The following is a 19,730-nucleotide window of genomic DNA, read 5'->3' on the forward strand; positions in this document are numbered from 1 at the left end:
GCAAATGGCGTTTATCGGCAATTCACCAGAACTGCATTAACATCCTTGAGAGCAAGTGTGCTCTGGAATACAGAATACTCGGAGTGTCGCAGTTACACACAATGAATTCTGAACTTAGAAACAGCGGCAGAGACACAGTCTCCCTATAGGAAGGAGAAGGGTGCTAGATTCCACTCCAGAGAAGCTGGAGAAAATTCAGGTTTTGTCTTTGTCTCTATGGCAGCCTCTTCAACCCAGCTTTATTCACTCCTTTACTCATCCTTAACGTCACGGCTAAGAACACCCATTCTGGAGTTGAATTGCCTGGGTTCAAATCCTTTCTCTCGCTCTATAGGGAGGCTAATCACATTCTGGGACAACTGGAAGATTAGGTAGCGACACATTTTTGGAGGCTAAATTTGATATTTAATAAAAATTCAATAGTGAGCATGGATAAGTCCAAACCTTGTTGATCTTCCATTTTTCTAGGTGAACTTTCTTCTAAATGGAAAATCATCCATGGAAAAAAGCTCCACGAGTTTGTCATTGCTATGGGCTTCAGTCAAGCCCTGACCCTTCCTCTTACTGGCTTTGTGACTTCAGAAGTTATTTAACATCCCTAACTGTTCCCTTTCTCATCTATGAAGTGGGGTAATGATATTACCAACCTAAAGAGGTCTGTGGTGAAGATTATACAAGATAACTCATAGGAAATGCCTCTCACCAAGCCTGGGGCATAAAGACTGTTCATTATGTATTAGATGCCGTTACTGTTCCATCAATGAACAAATATTTATTGATTTATTCTCCCATTTCATTTTTTAATTGGAGGAAAATTGCTTTATAGGGTTGTGCTGGTTTCGGCCATACAACAATGCAAATCAGCCATAATTATGCATGCATCACCTCCCCCGTCTCCCTCCATCCTGCCCCTCTAGGTCATCACAGGGCGCTGAACTCAGCTCCTTGTGTTCTATAGGAACTTCTCCCCAGCTATCTATTTTACACTTGATAGTGTACATACGTGGGTGCTACTTTCTCCATTCGTTTGCCTCCTTCCTTTCCCCACTGTGCCCACAAATCCGTTCTCTAGTCTGTGTCTACATTGCCTCCCTGCAATAAGTTCACTAATACAATTTTCTAGATCCCACAAATATGTGTTAGTATACAATATTGGTTTTATTCTCTTTCTGACTTCAGTCTGTATAATAGAACAAATATTTATTGAGCTTTTTTTCTATCAGAAATGCACCTGACGAAATTTGAGTGAAATAAAAGGAAATTATCCTCAAATTGGGAGAAGGATGTGCTGAGGGGCTTCAGAGAAAGACATTCCCCAGGTCCGTTTGCCTGAGGGGCCACTGTGTCCTCAACAAAACTCAGGGAGTGATACCGAGAACAAAACTATGGTTTTAAAAACCAAGCTTGAGGAAAATGGCTCAGTGTACATGCCACTAATCCTGGAGGTAGATCTCTAACTGGAACTCCACCCAGCCAGAGAGCCGGAAGGGCCTGGAATGAGATGATGAGAAGGTTCGGGGGACGCTGGCCTGCGGGGCAGTCAGTGAGTGTGGTTAACTCGGTCTGCACACTCGGGATCCTGTTCCACTGGACCCTCTCAGCACTGCTGCTGAGGATTCTGCCTTGATTCCATGGTGACCAGAGGACCCAGCTGCCTGTTCTGTGCCAAGAACCAACAGGCTGATGGACTTGGTAGGGCTGATTTTTTTACCTCTGGCTGGAGCAAAAGGACTCGAAGATGAAACTAACCAAGAAAACCAAACCCCAATAGTGTTGTAACCTCCAGCTTGAGTTCACACCATCTCATTTGAGTTTACACCATTCCTGGGGTGAAGTCACACCCCAGCATCCTTCCAGAGGCAGGAGAAAGGACACATAGGATGGGCTAGGATCTTGAAGACTATCACTGATACCACGTCTGGGCACAGCACTCTTGTTCACTAAATACTCTCACTCAAGGACGGAATGCAAACCTCAGTGAGGTAGACTCTGAAGGGAGATTCAGTTTGCAGGTTGTCCACTCCAAACCGGGCAGACAGGTCACTGTCAGGCCTGGTGATAGCTGAAGAGCTGCCTTATGTACACACAGGTGGTGTTCAAACATGTTCAGTCAGTTCAGTTCAGCCACTAAGTCGTGTCCGACTCTTCGTGACCCCATGAACTGCAGCACGCCAGGCCTCCCTGTCCATCACCAACTCCTGCAGTTAACCATCATCAAACAATAGATTTTTATCCCCATGTCGCGAATAAGAACCCACACACACAGATTGTTGAGTGACTTTCCATAGAACCAAAGCTGGTTCACAGCCATCTCCATCAGAGCAGCCTGTCTCTCTTACAACCAGAAAGCTTCTGAGAGCTGGAGATAAGAGGTTTCTTCAGGGCCAGCTGGGGTGAGGGAGTGATATCAGATTATAATGCAATCCAGAGTCTTTAAAATTATTGGTCATAAATAGAAGCCTAGAGCTTGTGGAAACTCAAAGAAACATCCTCTGCAGGAGGGCGAGGATGGTGAAGCAAGTCTCTGGGTGGCAGCGGCAGAGATACAAGAAAAGAAGCACAGCGGTGTTTTCCTGAGAAAGCTGGTTTTGTTTTGTCTTAGCACCTTAAAGGACTTCCCGAGGACAGGCAGCAAAGGAGGATTCAGGCTCAGGGCACACTAGGCAAGAAACACAGGGAGGTGGAGTGGGCGAGTAATCACCCCCGCCCTTCGTGGTCACCCCCGTTCCAAACACACACTGCTGGGTGCCCGCTGTTTACATCTCAGTCTAGAGGTACGCCCTCATGGGGTTTCCTTCCCACTCAGGCAGACAGGCCAGGCTGGAAGCCACCTCCTTCTCGACAGGCCAACCCCAGGCCTTGAAGAATGGAGCCAGATTCTTCTGCACCTTCTCAGAGAACTTCCTCACCCACAGGTTCATCTTGCCGGGGTTGTCACTGGGGATGTCAGAGAGGGTCTGGTACTCAGCAAAGAGCTGGGTGAATGGCTCCCACCCAAAGGCCTCCTGGAGCTGGAAAAGGAGGAAGGGGCAGAATGAGGTATAAGTCTGTGAAAGACTGCAGCATACATGTTCACGAGTGTATCTCATTTCCTATGATTTCTGTGTGTGTGTTAAGTCGCCTCAGTTGTGTCCAACTCCTTGCCATCCCATGGACTGTAGCCCACCAGCCTCCTCTGTCCATGGGATTTTCCAGGCAAGAGTACTGGAGTGGGTTGTCATTTCCTTCTCCAGGGGATCTTCCTGAACCCAGGGATCGGACTTGCATCTCTTACATCTCTCGCATTGGCAATGGGTTCTTTACCACCAGCGCCACCCTGTCTCCTGATCTTACTTCTGATCATAAACATGATCATGTGATCATGCTGGCTCATTCCACTTCTTGGTCACAAACCCTGTACTCTTTGAATCTAGTAGGGGGCTACACAAGGAACCTAATTGCTGAAAAGAGGTAAATCCTCAACAAATGACAATTATCTCCATTATCTGTAATTTCTTTAATTAAAAAAAACCACAGTATTCTCAGTTCCTAAGTGTTTTCAATTTAGGCATTAGACAGGTTTGAGCCTGACTGAGATGGAAATCGGTCCCCAAATCTGGGAACTTACAATATTTTTCAGACATAATAAAATCTTTGTTTTTTATTTTTTTTTCAGCCATCTCAGACCTGTGACTATTTTCAAGGCTACTGTTTTTCTCTATAGGACACTGCCTGTGGAGCAAAACAAGAAAGAAGCAGGTATGTCACAAGCTGTTCGACACGCAAGTGATTCGTAATTCATAGGGAAGAACCTACCTGAATGCCATGGGTGGGAAACTCTTATTTGCTAACATTATAGAAATTTTTGATTCCCTGGTGGCTCAGATGGTAAAGAGTCTGCCCTCAATGTGGGAGACCCGAGTTTGATCCCTGGGTTGGGAAGATCCCCTGGAGAAGGAAATGGCAACCCACTTCAGTATTCTTGTCTGGGAAATCCCATGGATGGAGGAGCCTGGTGGACTACAGTCCATGGGATCACAAAGAGTCAGACATGACTGAACAACTTCACTTTCACTTTTCATAGAAATTTAGAGCTAGCAGCGATCTTGGGGTTTCCAAAATCTCCCCTTTTTGTGGAGGAGAATCCTCTGAGTCTGGGGTATGAAACCGCAAGGACAGGTGTATTTTGATCAGCTTCCCTGTGATCTCATGGCTGTGTCCTCACTGACGTGGCCTTGTGAGTCCTCCTGCTCATCTCTGTTAACATATCACCACATTGAACATATTATTACACATATAACATTATGAAACATCTGCAGTGTGTCAGGTACTGAGCTAGGCAAAAATGATTAAGGGCTCTTGTCCTTCCGGAGGTCACTGGTCAAACGGAGAGACAGACGTGTAAGTGAACGAATCACAAAAGAAGTGGGCTTGTCCAGATGATGTCAGGAGAAGAGGACAGGAGAGCCGAGCTCAGACAGGTGACGTGACAGGAAACAGACAAGATGTTCAGTCGCAGGAGGGGAAGCATGGGGAGACACAGAAGCGGAATTGGCAGATGCGTTCCCAGCGGGGAGCAGCTCCGTAAACTGCAGGATAATCAAGGAGGTGGGAAACTGGGAGCTGGAGGTGTTGGTGAAAGTCTGATGATGAAGGGCCTGCGACACCCATCTAAGCGTCCCCCTTTCTTCTGAATGTGAAGGAGCACACTTGAGGGACTTAAACATGGAATATTCAGATTATTTTGGAGTTGGTATGGAAGGTGGATTGAAGGTGGTTGAAGCAAGATGGGGGAAAAATTTAAGAGGCTTTCGGAGCAGAGAGGAGGATGCTGAGGATCTGTGCTAAGGCAGCAGCAGGAGGAAAGACGGGGAGAAGACCTCCCGCAGGTCGGGAAAACAGAAGGTGCCCATCTGTCCTGAGACCAAGTCTTGGACTTCAGGACGAGAGGTCTCCCCAGAGCTTTTGCAGAATGAGCCTCACGGTGAGTGGTCAGCAGGTAGAGTGGAATAAGGACTTTGCCTTACACTTCAGCAGCAACTACCATGGGGGTTCTGCTTCCCTGCAACCCTCAGATTGGCTCTGGAAGACTCCAGATCTGATGCAACTCAGTTATCTCATTGACTGGGGCTGTCTCTCACTCAGATCTTCAGAAAATGAATGAAAAAAGAAAAATCAAAGCGAGAGTTTGGAAGTGCAAAAGCCTGGGCTTGTCACTGACTCCTGACCTCAGGTTCTGGGCCCATCATTTAAATGTGTGATGTTGGTCAGGATGCTTAGACTCTAACTCAGTGTGGCTGTGAAATGTGAGCCATGACCATTATTTAGAGGGTCATGGTTGACAGAACAGGAGATCTGACTGGGGAGTGGCTTTCACAGCTTGAAAATAGTGAACTTCAAAGCAGTATGGGAGAGGGGAAAGGGATTTCTGCTTATTTCACAGGAAATCAACTCACTTCGAGACTTTGGTGTTCTTCTGTCGGGTTGGTTATTTACTTATTCATTTTGAAGACACTTTGGCTTCAAGTGGGTGGTGGAAACCTGACAATTTCGGGGACAGAGTTACCTCCTGAGAGGTCTTCTTGTGATGCAGTTGCCCCTAACACTATGAAGGGATGCAACACTCACTTGCTGAGGGAAAGCAAAGCAAGACAATCAGCATTTCCGAGGCACTCATTAGGGGACGAAGGACAAGCCAGTGAGTGGGAGAGACATGACTCAGTCTCAGGGGTGTCTTACTCAGAGCGTCTGCTCTTGACCAATATACCCACAGACTGTATGTCTCTCTAGTTATTTTTTTCTCATAATAGCTGTCATTTTCTCTTACATATACAAAAGCACAGGAGGTGAGTAGGGGAGGTGTCATTATCTGCATTTTAGAGATATTTGACCTGAGAGGCACCACCATGCAGCCAGGGGAGGTGGTGGGCAGGCTGGTGGGGGTGGAAAGGACTTGGCGAGCTCCTGGGGTCTGGGATGCCCTATGATGGAGGGACTGGGGGCCCCAATCTCCCTGAATTTCTGCTCATTACCTGCAGATATGTTTCCAGAGCTGTCCACACTTCCCAGCTGCACAGAGGGGCTCCATTTTCCAGGTGCGTTTTGATCCTATTCTCCCGTTTTGGAGGGCTCAGAGCTGGGTGGGCCTGAGCCCTGGGGATGCCCAGGACCGTCTCGTGCACATAGACCGACCACAGGTTGCAGGTGGCCTCGGTGGTGTGCGGGGGGAACTCCCACTTCTTCCGCTGCTGGTTGTGCCCCAGCTCGTGCACGGGGCCCCAGAGCCCTTGGCTTCTCATGGCCATCTCATTGATGAGCTGCGGCACGGACTCCAGGTGGCACATGATGGGGTAGCCCGAGTGCATCCAGCCTGGGAACACAAAAGGAGAATGAGGCACGGGGGAGCGTCCACCCAAACCCATCTCCCTCCGTTCCTCTCCACTGGGTAACATTTCCTCACCATCCTGCCTGCACCTGATAATTCCAGAATCTCCCTGCTGACTTAGAAAGCTTGGTCCAAAGAGTGCCCAGCCTCCTTCCCAGACTTCCACTCTGGAGTTACGCCTCCCGCTTTCTCTGGCCCCAAAGAATATTAATTCTTTACATAGCCATTCTCATTACAAATCAGTGGTTCCTTTCATGTGAGTTTCCTTTGCGTGCCAGTCTGCAACATTAGGTCTTGTGTCCGAATCTGAGATCCTTGAGGCCAGGCAGTGTTATTCCTTCTCTTGTAGAAACCACTGTTGTCCAAATTCATGATTTTTAACAATGAAAATCTTGCCCTTTGTTCAAAGATTACAAAATAGGGCCAAAGGAATTTTTTGCATTCCCCCCCACCTTTTTTAAACAAGAGGTGTTCTTCTTTTCTCTAAACCTAAATACTTAGTATAAATCTTTTTACCCCCTCTTCTCATTGCCAATCTGAATTATGGTTGAAGGAGATATCTCAGAGGTTTTAACCTCTCCTTGAAACAACCCTCACCAGCGTCTTGAAGTCCTAGTACCAGTTTTTCTGAGACTGTTCCACCCTTCTATGAACTTTCACCCTGTAGGTGAACAGTATTTACCTTTTTTGCATGTAAACATCATTTCATCTCCATGTCTTCAATGTATTTTTCTCCTCTCACTTTATGGGTAAAATTCTGCCTTACACATATTGGATATTTGAAAAGGCAAAATAAAAGTCAGCAGAAGGGAAGAAATAACAAGGACCAGGCAGAAAATAACTAAAATAGAGAGTCAAAACACAATGGAAAAGATCAATAAAGCCAAGAGCTGGTTTTTTTGAAAGGACAGTCAAACAAACTCTGGCCAGGCTCACAAGAAAAGCAAGTGGACCCAAGTCAACAAAGTAACAAATGAAAGAGGAGAAATACCATAGAGATATAAAAAATCCTAAGAGAATACTATGAACAGTTATATGCCAACAAACTGGACAAGAAGAAATGGATGAGTTTCTTGGATGAGTTTCTAGAAACACACAGCCTGTGCAAACTGCATCAAAAAGAAACAGATAATTTGAACAGACCACTCACTAGAAGTGAAACAGAATTGATATATAGAAAAATACCTCTGTACAAACAAAAAGTCCAGGACTGGATGGCTTCACTGAGGAATTCTACCCAACAACAAACACAGTAGAATTTATACTGATCCTTCTCAAACTCTCCGAAAAGACCGAAGCGGACAGAATCCACCCAAAGCCATTCTAGGAAGCTGTCATCACTCTGATATCAAAACCAGACAAGGACACTACAGAAAGGAAGGAAGAAAGAATGAAAGAAAGAAAATGACAGGCTCAAAGAAATGCAAAATAGTAAAGAAATGGTGTCCACCCCCTAGGAGCATCCCTCTGGAGCACCTACCGGCTGAGATCTGCACATCAGCAACAATCCTCTCTGGACGGCGGAAAGGGAAGGGCTGGGCCGCCAGCCTGGCTATAGCCTCCATCATCTTGTCCCAGAGGCGGAGCAAGGGCTCTGGGTCCTCCAGGGCCCGGAGGTCCGCAGTCGGCACCGTCAAGATGATGTTGTCTGTCGCCAGCTCTCCCCAGGGAGCCGGGCTCTCCTGAACACAGCTCCTCCACGCCTCCAGCGATGTCTCACCTGGAAATAAACATCATGGAACCTGTCACCCACTTCCTCCACCTCCCTTGAGCTGAAAAACTGCAACCCCAGGAGGAGGACACCGAAATATGGAACGATTACGATGCACGTCTACATGCTGCTCAGAGAAGGTTGGGCCCCCAGACGCTCCCCTCTGTTCTGCCCTGAAGTCTCCATGGACACAGGGAGTTCTCATTCCTGCCCCCACTGCCATCTCCAGCAGTCCCTTCTCCTTCTGTCCACCAATCCTTTCGTCTCCGCTCCTTGGCAACCAGCCCCTAACTACACAGCATCCCCCGCTCTCCTGCTCCCCTCCACGTGCAGTCCACTCACCCAGCTTGTAATACGGGGCAGGCACAGCCCTCTTGATGGTGATGGACACGGGCCCCAGGTTACAGCCCGTGGGCACGATGACATAGAGAAGGCCGCCCCAGAGGCTGGAGACCGACTGCTTGGTCCTGTCCATATAGCACTGGTGAGTCACCACAGGGGCTCGACACAGCTTGCTGGCACTCATCAAGTTGTCGGTGTGGCAGCCAATCTGTAACTGGAAAGGCAATTGCACCGTGCGTGGGTGGAGCTGGTTCCCTGGGCCGTGGGTGTTGGGTTGTGTGTGGGGCTGTGTGATGGAAAGTACTGAGCAAACTCCAGCCTCCCCTTTCTGTAAGTGGTGCATGCAGACCATGAGATGGTAGCACTCTAAAAGTCATATGCACTGAACGGTACATAGAATCATATTTCTAGGGATTTAAACAGCTCCACAGTGGACTGACTTCCCTGGTAGTTCAGTTGGTAAAGAAACTGCCTGCAGGGCAGGAGAGCCGGGTTCGATCCCTGGGTTGGGAAGATCCCCTGGAGAAGGAAATGGCAAACCACTCTAGTATTGTTGCCTGGAAAATCCCATGGACAGAGGAGCCTAGCAGGCTACAGTCTATGGGATTGCAAAAGTCAGACATGACTTAGCAACTAAACCACCACCACCACCAGCACAGTGGACCACCATCAGGCAGACCAGACATAACCCTGAGGCAGATACTGACTAGTGTCTCATGGTGCCTCTGTACTAGACAGAACCTGGGCTCCTACACCAGGGATCAAGCCCCTGAGGTGGTTCTGATGCCGGGGATAAGAAGGGAATCCTTGGCCACCCTTCGTGCACAGACAGGAGGCCCATTCAGACACAGTGGGATGTGGGATGTGGGCTCATCCCAGCCTCCCTTCCTTCTCAGACAGATTGAGAGCATCTCGTCTGGAGGCCTTGGGACCACTTTTCTCAGGGTTACTGCAAGTGAGTGCGAGAGGGGAGACTGACCCCCAAGAGACCCTAACGTGGTAGGAAGTGACCCTCAGAATTGAGGCAGGAGCAATTTTAATTTGGCATCATGGTCTATTTTTGTGAGCGACGGGGTTATGCACACCCTTTAGGGATGAAGATAAAGACGTAAAACCCAGAAAGGCCGTGCAGGGAAATGCCTGAGGCTCAGAATATGTCAGGTGTCCTTTCCCCCACATTCCCATCGGAAGGTGGAGCGCTGAGGGCTTGTCTTAGAGGACTGGGTCTGATGTGAGGAGCTCTACACAAGCGCTCAGTTGTGTCCCCCTCTCTGCGACCCCATGGACTGCAGCCCGCCAGGCTCCTCTGTGTCCATGGGACTTTTCCAGGCCAGGCTACTGGGAGTGGGTAGCCATTCCCTTCCCCAGGGAGTCACTCCCTTAGGCACCCAGAAACTTAGCTGCTTCATCTGTAATGTGGGTAGGACGATGCCTTCCTGCATTCTGGTAGAAAAGCGGTGAGCTGGATGAGAATGAAAGCCTGAGGCAGTGGAGGGGGTCCAAGCCTTACCTTCAGGCCGGCGCAAGCTGCGGCTTCACACACGGAGACTTCTGTAAACTGTCCACTTGGGAGGTGCAGCCCCATACTCACCCAGGCATCACCGCCGCCTGACAAAAGGCAAAGCAGAGGCTGAGCTCTTCTCCCACTTGGTGTCTCCCAGCGCCTCCTAGACGTGCAGCCCTGCCCTGCACACCTCAGCTCATCCATGCTTCCTGTCTGAAACCCATCTAGGCCCTGAGCAGAACCCCAGTCCCATCTCCCTGAAAGTGTCTGATGGAGGAAGGAACTGGCCCACCGAACCTTCAGCCCCTGCAAGACCCCACGGAGCCCACGATCCCCCTGCCTGCCCCGCCCCGGTCCCTGGTGGCCTACCTGGGTTGCGTGCATCGATCTCCACTGTGTGTTCTGATAGGTACAGGTCGGAGCCGCAGGACCAGGCTCCAAGCGCCTGTGCCAGCTTGGAGCAGTCAGTGCCAGAGCGCGCCAGCTCCGTGGCCAGGCAGAGCACCACCGCCTCACAGGAGTCGCCGGCCACCGGGTTCTCCCGGCTCACAGCTGGGAGCCCTGAGCAACACAGCCGCCCCCTCAGGAGCCGGTGCAGGGAGGCATAGGCAGGGACCCCCTCCGCGGGAATCTGGAAGAAGCCGGCTCCATCCACTTTCAGTTTCGCCAGCCAATTCTTCTCCAAGTTGCCACCCTTGAGGTTCAAGGTAGCCTGGAATTCAGACAGCGCCCTGCGGAAGTGGTAGTTCAGGCTGTCGGCGGAAGGGACTGGGAAACAGCCCGGGTCCATGGTCCAAGCTAGGATGCTGAGGCCAAAGCTGTTGAGTATGACGTTACCGGGGAAATCAGCCAACACGGAGCGGCTGGGGTTCTGGGAGGCCCACCACCAGGCATGGCCCCCGATCAGCAAGCCCCCACCCTCGGCCACAAACTCCTGCAGCTGCTTAGCCTCCCTGTCGCTGTAAGCGGTACAGCAGTAGACGCACACGTCACTCGTCAGATGGGGCTCAAGACTGCACTCCAGTGCGTGCTCCGACAGCAGGGCGTGCAGTTTTTCTAGACTGGTATTCACCCCAACTTTGCCCGTCTGGCCTTTGGCCAGCCAGCGCACAGCATTGAGTAAAAAGGTTCCCATACTGGGAGCAGAGAGTATGCCCTCATGGGCAGCCAGGACCACCCGGCCCTGGCCATAGCGGGCAGCTGCCAGGAAGCAGCGCAGAGAGGCATCCAAGCCCAGGGGGAAGGCCAGGGCCCCGTGCACCAGCAGCTGCGAGGGGAGTCTCTTGGTCCCGATGTCGAGCTCTGAGATCCCTTCCAGGAGCTGCTGCTGATCCTGTCTGAGGTCCTCCCCACACCTAGAAAAGGAGCAGAGGGGCTGCAGTCAGATGGGGAACCACTGTGACCAGCTCACTGAATCCAGAAATCTGGGTACAGAGGTTACACACTTCACGCCAATTTTCTCACTCTCACTAGTAACACTGGAGATTTGAGTCACTTGTGTGACTCGCTTTATTGCAGTGGTCTGGAACTGAACTCACAGTATCTCTGAGGTATACCTATTACTGAACATAGAAATGAATGAAGTTAAAAAATAGATCTATTCTTCAGAGTAACATTTCTGTAAAGAAGGCAGTATAGAACATCAAATCCCCCTCTCCACATGCTAGCTCTGATCTAGGAATGTGTTACAAGTAAACTCTTCATACTACACTTGAAGATTTATACACTCGTTTTAAAGGGCTTCCCAGGTGGTGCTAGTGGTAAAGAACCCACCTGCCAATGCAGGAGACATAGGAGATAGGGGTTCAATCCTTGGGTCAAGATCCTGCCATGCCTGCAGGAGGGCATGGCGACCCACTCCAGTATTCTTACCTGAAGAATCCCACGGACAGAGGAGCCTGGCGGGCTATAGTTCATAGGATCACAAAGAGCCAGACATGACTGATGTGACTTGGCACGCACTCTTTTTAAAAAGTGTCACTTAAATGTGATGACTGCATTTACTACTTGGTACTGAGAAAAAGAAAGCTGACTGCCAAAAAACTGCTGCTTTTGAACTGTGGTGTTGAAGAAGACTCTTGAGAGTCCCTTGAACTGCATGGAGATCCAACCAGTCAATCCTAAAGAAAATCAGTCCTGAATATTCATTAGAAGGACTGATGTTGAAGCTGAAACTCCAATACTTTGGCTACGTGATGTGAAGAACTGACTCACTGGAAAAGACCCTGATGTTGGGAAAGATTGAGGGCAGGAGGAGAAGGGGATGACAGAGGATGAGATGATTGGATGGCATCACCGGCTCTATGGACATGAGTCTGAGCAAGCTCCAGGAGTTGGTGATGGACAGGGACGCCTAGCGTGGCTGCAGTCCATGGGGTCGCAAAGAGTTGGACACAATTGAGTGACTGAACTGAACTAAACACACACAGGGGGCTGACTCACATGCCATAGTTTGCCAATCTCTGACGCAGAATCTAGGTCAAACTTCTTATTTATAAGAAATATAGGGAACAAAGTAATTTATTCAACTTCACCACAGGGATTCAGTCAGCAAAACACAGACTGTTTTGAAGGAAACACATTCTATACTATGGGGAAACTATTCAGGACAAAGTACCTAGTTTCCTTAAGAAAATAAAACAGCAAGAGAGAAACAGAATTGGAAAGGAAACTCAGTATTATATGAGACATAGAAGTCATATAAGGCTATCAAAATATTTGGGTTTTAATAAAAGATCAATTCAAAAAACTGAAAAAATAAGACAATTATGGAAATGGAAAATGACATTAAGAAATCATTACTTCTTTTAGATGTGATAATGGTACCTTATGCTTATGTTTTCAAAACATAAACAAAACAAAAGATACTTCAGATTCCGTGGCAGAGATGAAAAATGTAGGCGTAGATGAAGAAAAACAAGAAAACAGGTTTAGTTTGCTGGATAGGAATCCTTTGGAAGTATTAAGAGGAATTAGTTGGTGAGATTTACCTGTTTGTCCCTAATACTTAAAGAGAAGTTGGAATGAATCAGATCCACCCTGCTTCTCTGAATAACTCCTCACCTCCCAACCCTTCCAGAGGGAACCAAGTCTAAGTGTGCCAGGCCTTGGGGCTGAGGACACTGCTAGCTGCTTTCTAAATATATGTCTGCCCTTCCTTGACTGGCCTGATCTCCAGTCAAGATCAAACAAGTCATTCCTAAACAAGTCAACCCTGAATATTTCTTGGAAGGACTGATGCTGAGCTTCAATACTTTGGCCACCTGATGCGAAGAGTCAACTCATTGGAAAAGACCCTGATGCTGGGAAAGATTGAAGGCAAAAGGACAAGGGGGGGGGGGTGGCAGAAGATGAGATGGTTAGATAGCATCATCGACTCAATAGACATGAATCTGAGCAAACTCCAGGAGATTGTGGAGGACAGAGGAGCCATGTGTGTTGCAGTCCATGGGGTCGCAAAGAGTCAGACACAACTTAGCAACTGAACAACACGCCCTTCCTTACAGCAGCATCTTGACTTCTTCAGAGGTGCCAGTGCCCACTTAAAAATATTCAGCCCTTCCGGCCCTCTAGCAGCTAGAGTTGGCCAGGTGAGCTAACTTTGGCCACTGAAACATTACAGAGGTCTGATGGTCAGAGCTCCCAGAAAACATATTACTATATGCATTAAAAGAGACATATGCAGCAGGTATATTCATTCTAGCTTATTCTTTGCCAAGGTGTAATTATATTGCCAAAAATAACAGTAGCAATCTTGTAGTCATAACGATGAAAGTGAAGCATCATCATGGGGAGGGGTATGGGTCATGGAAGTGGTAAAGGGGAAGAGAGAGATAGAGGGAGATTGGGAGGGAGAGAGAAAGAGAGAGCAAGAGAGGGAATGAATGAATATGCATGAATGAACCTGGGTTATCGTGAAGCAGGGAGTTAATGCCACAGTCCTGATTATCTGCCTGGACGTCGTCACATGAGAGAAATAAACTACAAGAACAAGCCACTATAGCAAGGCTTCTGCTACCTGTGGCCACGCACAGTGAGTCACTGATTTAACGAGTTATAAAAAACCACAAATATCCAAAGCTTCTGACCTCCTCTAATCTTTCCTTTCCTAGTCCTGTATAGCTCCCTAAGTGGAAACACCTGTCCTTAAAAGTATCTGATCATGGAAATCTTGACTCCTGTCTTCTCTCCCCACTCCAGTTCAGCCCACCAGCCAAGCCTGGAGGCAGGAAGGAGCCAAGGTACCTGTCTCCCTCAAGCTGCGCCTCTGGCCATCACTGTGTCTTCTCTGAGGCTCCAGTTCCCATCAGACATCCCTCCGTCTGGACTCCCAGCTCTCCTGCTGAACAGGCCTAGCATAGCTCCAGCCTGAGCCACCCGGGAAGCCCCCGCCACCAACCCAGGCACCAGACAGACTGAAGAATAAGACAAGCACTGCTAACAGACTGATTGTTGCTCTGGCCACAGACAGCAGGAAAAGTGAGAACTCAGCCCTTCCTGGGCCTCACTGCATTGCAGCTGTCTCTTCCTTTCTTTGTCATGGTTCTGAAAAGCAGTAGAAAATCACGTGTATTAAAGTGGAAGCTGAATGAAGAGGAGGATCAGATTTACTGTGAACATGCATCAGACTCCCGGTAGGGAAACACCACTCACCTGACTAGGAGAGGGATCTTGGGCACCTTCTTGGAGACCTTGAAGCAGTCTTTGTCCCCATAGGTGTCAGTGAAGTACACTCCGGCCACACTGGTCACCTGGTTCCCTGGGAACCTGGACAGCACCTTGTCACTACCGTGCTGACTGGCCCAGGACCAGGCCTGGCCCCCGATGAGCAAGCCCCCGCCACGTTTCACAAACTGGATCAGCTCTGCAGCCATGGTGTCATTGTAGGCACTGATGCAGTAAACCTCCAGGGGTTCTGCTGGTTCTGGGTGAACCTGTGCCTCCACCCCAGAGCCCTCCAGGATGTCTGCCAGGGGTGCCAGGGACGGGTGCACACCAACAGGCGCCCCAGCAGAGGGCGAGAGCCAGCGCACCGCATTGAGAAGAAACGGGGCCAGGCCGGCATCCAGCAGATAGCCCTCGTGGGACACCACCACCAGGCGGCCTCGGCCATAGAAGGAGGCCGCGATGAGGACCTGGCCTTTGTCGTTCACCATCACTGGGAAGGCGGCCTCTCCAGTGAGAAGGAGTTCACTGGGGACAGGGCCTTTGGGTACCTCCCAGCTTGTCACTCCATCCATGAGGGCCTCAAAGGCAGCTGCAGGAGTTGTCGCCATGGTTCAATGAGCTGCAGGAGAAGAAAGCAAAGACTCGGCTTGGTCAGAACAAATGAAGAAACGTGTGGGGGAAAAAAAGAAAGAAAACTAAATGCATTCAGGCACTTCCTTGGTATTCCAGTGGTTAAGAATCTGCCTTGCAAGACAAGGAACACAGGTTTGATCCCTGGTCTGGGAACTAAGATCCCACATGCAGCAGGGCCACAAGCCACCCTTGAGCCCCAATAGTGAGCTGGTAGAGTGGATCCTACATGCCACAACTAAGACCTTATGCAGCCATAAATAAATACATAAATAATGCATTCAGATAAAAACCACTTGTTAGGTTCCCCGAGTAGTAGAAGGCCTGGGGGTTCAGCAGGGAACACAAGAGACAAGGTCCCTGCTTTCACGAATCTAATACTTGAGTAGGGGAAGGAAAATAGTTAGGTAGACAAGCAGATAAAACGCAGCCATTAATAATATTGTTAGATGAATAAAACACAGTGATGTGATATCCAGCAACCAGAAAATTACTTTAGATGGGGTCACAGTAAAGGCCCATAGGAGAGAGTGACATTGAAGCTGAGACCTGAGATTTAAGTTGAGACCTGAAATGCTGCAAGTGAGCACTTTTTTTTTTTTTAACTTTTTATTTTGCATTGTATTGTGGTAGAGTCCATTAACAGTGTTGTGCTAAGTTTCAGGTGAGCAGTGATGGGAACATAACTCAAGTATCCGCAAACACGTGTCTATTCTCTGCCAAACTCCCCGCCCCTCCAGGCTGCCACATAACATTGAGCAGAGTTCTGTGACATACAATAGCTGTTTATCCATTTTAAATATGCAGTGTGGACACATCCATTCGAAACTTCCAAACTATCCCTTCCCCGCATCCTTCCCTCCGGGAGCATTTTAACAGAGAGAAGGCCCATGGGGGCTGGAGGAGCAGAACCAGAGTGGTGTGAGGGTGGGGCTGGATTCCACAGGAGCAAGAAGATCAAAGTGAGAGTTAACCTGAGATGACTCAGTACATTATTTCTCTGGACAAAAAGGTCAGTTGACCTTTCAGAAACTAAATTTGTTCTGGTAGCTTTGACTAAATGAATTGGGAAACACCTCCCAGTTTATTAGGTCTGCCCTCACTAGGGAGTTCTTCACCACTGCTAGGGGAGCATTCTGAGGTTTACCAGGACTTTGAAAATTTGGTGTGCCTAAAACTGAGTTCATTTTTCCCTTCAGAGCAGCTCCTCTTGGATAAATTATTTATACACCAGTCTTCCCATTTGTATAAAGAGAATAGTACATCTCTTGGAGGATTGTTTTGGAAGATGAAGAGAAGGCAGATAAAAATGTCCAGTCTCAGGTATGCAAGGAGAACAGAAATCATGAGTGTCTGTCCCTCTGCTGTGCTTTCTGGCCTCTCCAAGTGACAAGAGCCAGGTAGCAGGTGCGCTGTGTGCCCCAGACCACCTCCATCCAGCAACTGCCCTGGAGGACTCTCCTGGGCACTGGGAGACCTTCTCACCTGGGCAAGTGTCCAGGGCCAGCCCTGAAGTGGCGGTAAGCTGATACGGGGCAAGCTTCCCCTGGGGTAGAGCCATCCTAGGTGCATTCTGGAGCCCCTCACAGAGTTACCCCAGGAATTGGGCTCCAGCTGCCCACAGTGGTAAACAGCTCAGCAAGAGGCCCTTCCTTGCTGGAACAGGGTCCTTCCGGGCTTCCTCCTCTCCACGTCCTCACTATGCAGTTCTGGGCTCACTTCCCAAGTAAACTGCCTGTGCTCAGGTCCTTCTATTAGGCTTGGCTTTGGGGAACCACCAAAACTGACCAACACCAAACCCTTCCCTTCCAAGGCATCTCCTCCCTCCTGTTTCCATATACTGTCAGCCACCTCCATTTGCCCTTGTCCTTCCCACTTATCAAATACCATTCCCTTCAATTTACATTCCTATCCAGAGGATACCAAGCTGGTTTCTGTCCTCAAGATGCATTCTGCAGTCTCATCCACAATTTTCCCCAAGCCTACTCACATCTCTTCCTCATCAGTTTCATCCACTCCCCCAGGTAAAGCTGAGTGCCTCCCCCTGGATTTTAAGCCTGCAGAGTCTGGGCTTTCCACAGTTTACTAGACTTTTTTTTCCTTTCACTTTCTCCACCAATTCTCTAAAAGGCTTGGCTCCTTAAGCATGCCCAGTATTCCCCATAAAACTCCAGCTCCTTTTCTTTCTTTCTTTCTTTTTTAACTATCCTTCCCATCTGAGGGGCTTCCCTGGTGGCGCAGATTGTAAAGCGTCTGCCTGCAATGTGGGAGACCTGGGTTGGAGCCCTGGATCAGGGAGATCCCCTGGAGAAGGGTATGGCAACTCACTCCAGTATTCTTGCCTGGGAAATCTCATGGACAGAGAAGCCTGACGGGCTACAGTCCATGGGGTTGCAAAAGGTCGGACACGACTGACTGACGAAACAACAACTCATCTATTGCCTTATTCTGAATACTGCCCGCAGAAGAGTGATTTCACAAAAAAAGTACCAGTCCCCAGCTGGAGTATGAAGCCAGAGGGTGAATGATTTCAGTATGTGGGTTTGGGGTGGAAAAGCGCAGCAAGAGGTCAGGAAGTCTGAGGTCAAGCCTCTGACAAGACAAGCGAGCTCGCTCATGAATCCGAGCCTCCCTAGTTTTACAGGAAAAGCACCAAAAAGGGAAAGAAAAAACAAAAAAACTGGAGATGAGGAAAAAAGACGTTCTCAGAACCCTGACTACAACTGTCACTACGTTCGCATGCATGCACACGCATCCACAAACACACCCCCATACAACCACACATCTTCTGTCAAATTCTTGACCCAGAAATGCAAAGACGCGAGAGGAAAGCGTTTCGAGACGAGTGAAAATAGGGAAAGGAACGGCGAGAGGAAACCAGAACGTGAACCTAAGGAGACCAGAGACACCGCGACTGCCCACCACCTGGAACGATCTCCGGCCTGCATCTGGCACCTGGGGGCGCACCGGTCTCCCCAGGTCCTCGCCCTCCCCACCCCTCGAAGCCACCCACCCCACCCAACTGACGCGCTTCAACCCGCGAACTCACGCTACGGCGGCGCGGGGTGCGGGGAGCGGACCGCAGCGCAGGTACGGATGCGGAGGCGCTTCCTGCGCTCCGACTTGTAGGCTGGGGAGGGGGCGGGTCCCTCCCGGAGCCTCCGCCCCGCGGCCCCGCCCTGCCCGCCGCACCCCGGGAGGTGTCCTCGGGGGATGGGCAGCCCTGATCCTGGACACCCCTGGGGGTCAGAACCCCCGCTTCCCCAGACCCTACGAGGGATCCTGCTGTGTGCGAGGGAGCTGCGCAAAGTTGCTGTCACGTTTGATGAGGAAAGCACAGGCCAAGTCTCCAATAAGCCAAACTCGGGGCGGACAAGCCAACAACACCGTGACCCACGACCCGGGGTCGGCGCTGGCCCCGCGTGAATCAGGGTCCCTTCCCCTCCAGTCCCGGGTGCGGCGCCCGAGAACAGAGGCTTCCGCGTTGCCCCCACCGGGTTGCTCCTGCGTTGAGGGCCTGTCCCCTGGTGGTCAGTCTCCGGCGGCGCACCGCGCGCCGGGAGGGATTCGCGGGGATCCAGGGAGCTCCATCAGAACCGTCTGGGACTGTAGACAGGAATGTTGCCCAGGGATGTGCTTGCTGGCAAGGAAACGTGCCTGTTAACAACACCAGACACGTCCACTCCAGCTGAAGTGATAGAGGGGCTGCGGCTTGAATTTCTACCCAAGAGGAGTGAGAAGGTCAAAATCAAGGTTAAAGAGGCCCAGATTTGCTGGGAATCTGATTTTGCAGTTTTGCGCAGTCGATACACTATTTTTACTTTTAAGGATTTTTTTTGCTGTTTGTTTGTTTTGTCTTGTTTGTAGAAGGAGAGAGTGACGGTAGGGATGGGGCAATGCGGGCGTAGTTGAGGGTGATTGTAAAGATGTGGACCTTAGATCCCTATTTTATAACCTGTCTCTCCTTCGGGGCTAACACTGGTTATACATGTAAATCATTGCTCTGTTTATGGAGTTACTGGATGTGTATGTTTTTCTTAAAGGATCATGACTGTCTGTTAACAAAAATTACTTAAAAGCATCCATTAATGTCACATCCTCATTGAATTTTCACATGTACTTGACACTTCACTCATATTCTCTTCTGTCTCAGGGCCATGGTCTTCACCAGATCTCAAGTCTTTGTAAAACAGGTGGTACCTCCTCCAGTATCTTCCTATCCAGTTCAATTCTTTGTATTTCATTCAAAAAAATTTATTTCTAACTTCTTCTTTGATAAAGATACACTTGGGTAAACTCCATTTCTTTAAAAAAATATTTTTTGGGGGTTTTCTTTTAGGGTATAGCCTATTAACAGACAATGTTGTGATAGTTTCAGGTGAACAGGCAAGGGACTCAGCCATATATATGATGTATCCACTCTCCCCCAAACTCCACTCCCATCCAGGCTGCCACATAACAGTGAGCAGAGTTCCATGTGCTACACAGTAGGTCCGTGTTCGTTATCCATT

The 19,730-nt window shown here is 49.3% G+C and overlaps 1 protein-coding gene across 1 annotated transcript; it reads right to left on the minus strand.

Annotated features, from left to right (window-relative positions):
* Positions 1-412: 412 nt before the first annotated feature.
* Positions 413-18,307, minus strand: TCAF2 (TRPM8 channel associated factor 2). The gene is made up of 8 exons (XM_061165982.1): positions 18,269-18,307; positions 14,575-15,208; positions 10,291-11,276; positions 9,928-10,025; positions 8,418-8,631; positions 7,845-8,084; positions 6,012-6,349; positions 413-3,011 (listed from the first exon to the last, which is right to left on the minus strand). Exons 2-8 carry the CDS (start codon positions 15,195-15,197, stop codon positions 2,769-2,771), a joined length of 2,742 nt encoding a protein of 913 aa, XP_061021965.1. The 5' UTR covers positions 15,198-15,208; positions 18,269-18,307; the 3' UTR covers positions 413-2,768.
* Positions 18,308-19,730: the final 1,423 nt, after the last annotated feature.

The sequence above is a fragment of the Dama dama genome, chromosome 18 (assembly GCF_033118175.1).
Source record: "Dama dama isolate Ldn47 chromosome 18, ASM3311817v1, whole genome shotgun sequence".
Lineage (NCBI taxonomy): Eukaryota > Metazoa > Chordata > Mammalia > Artiodactyla > Cervidae > Dama > Dama dama.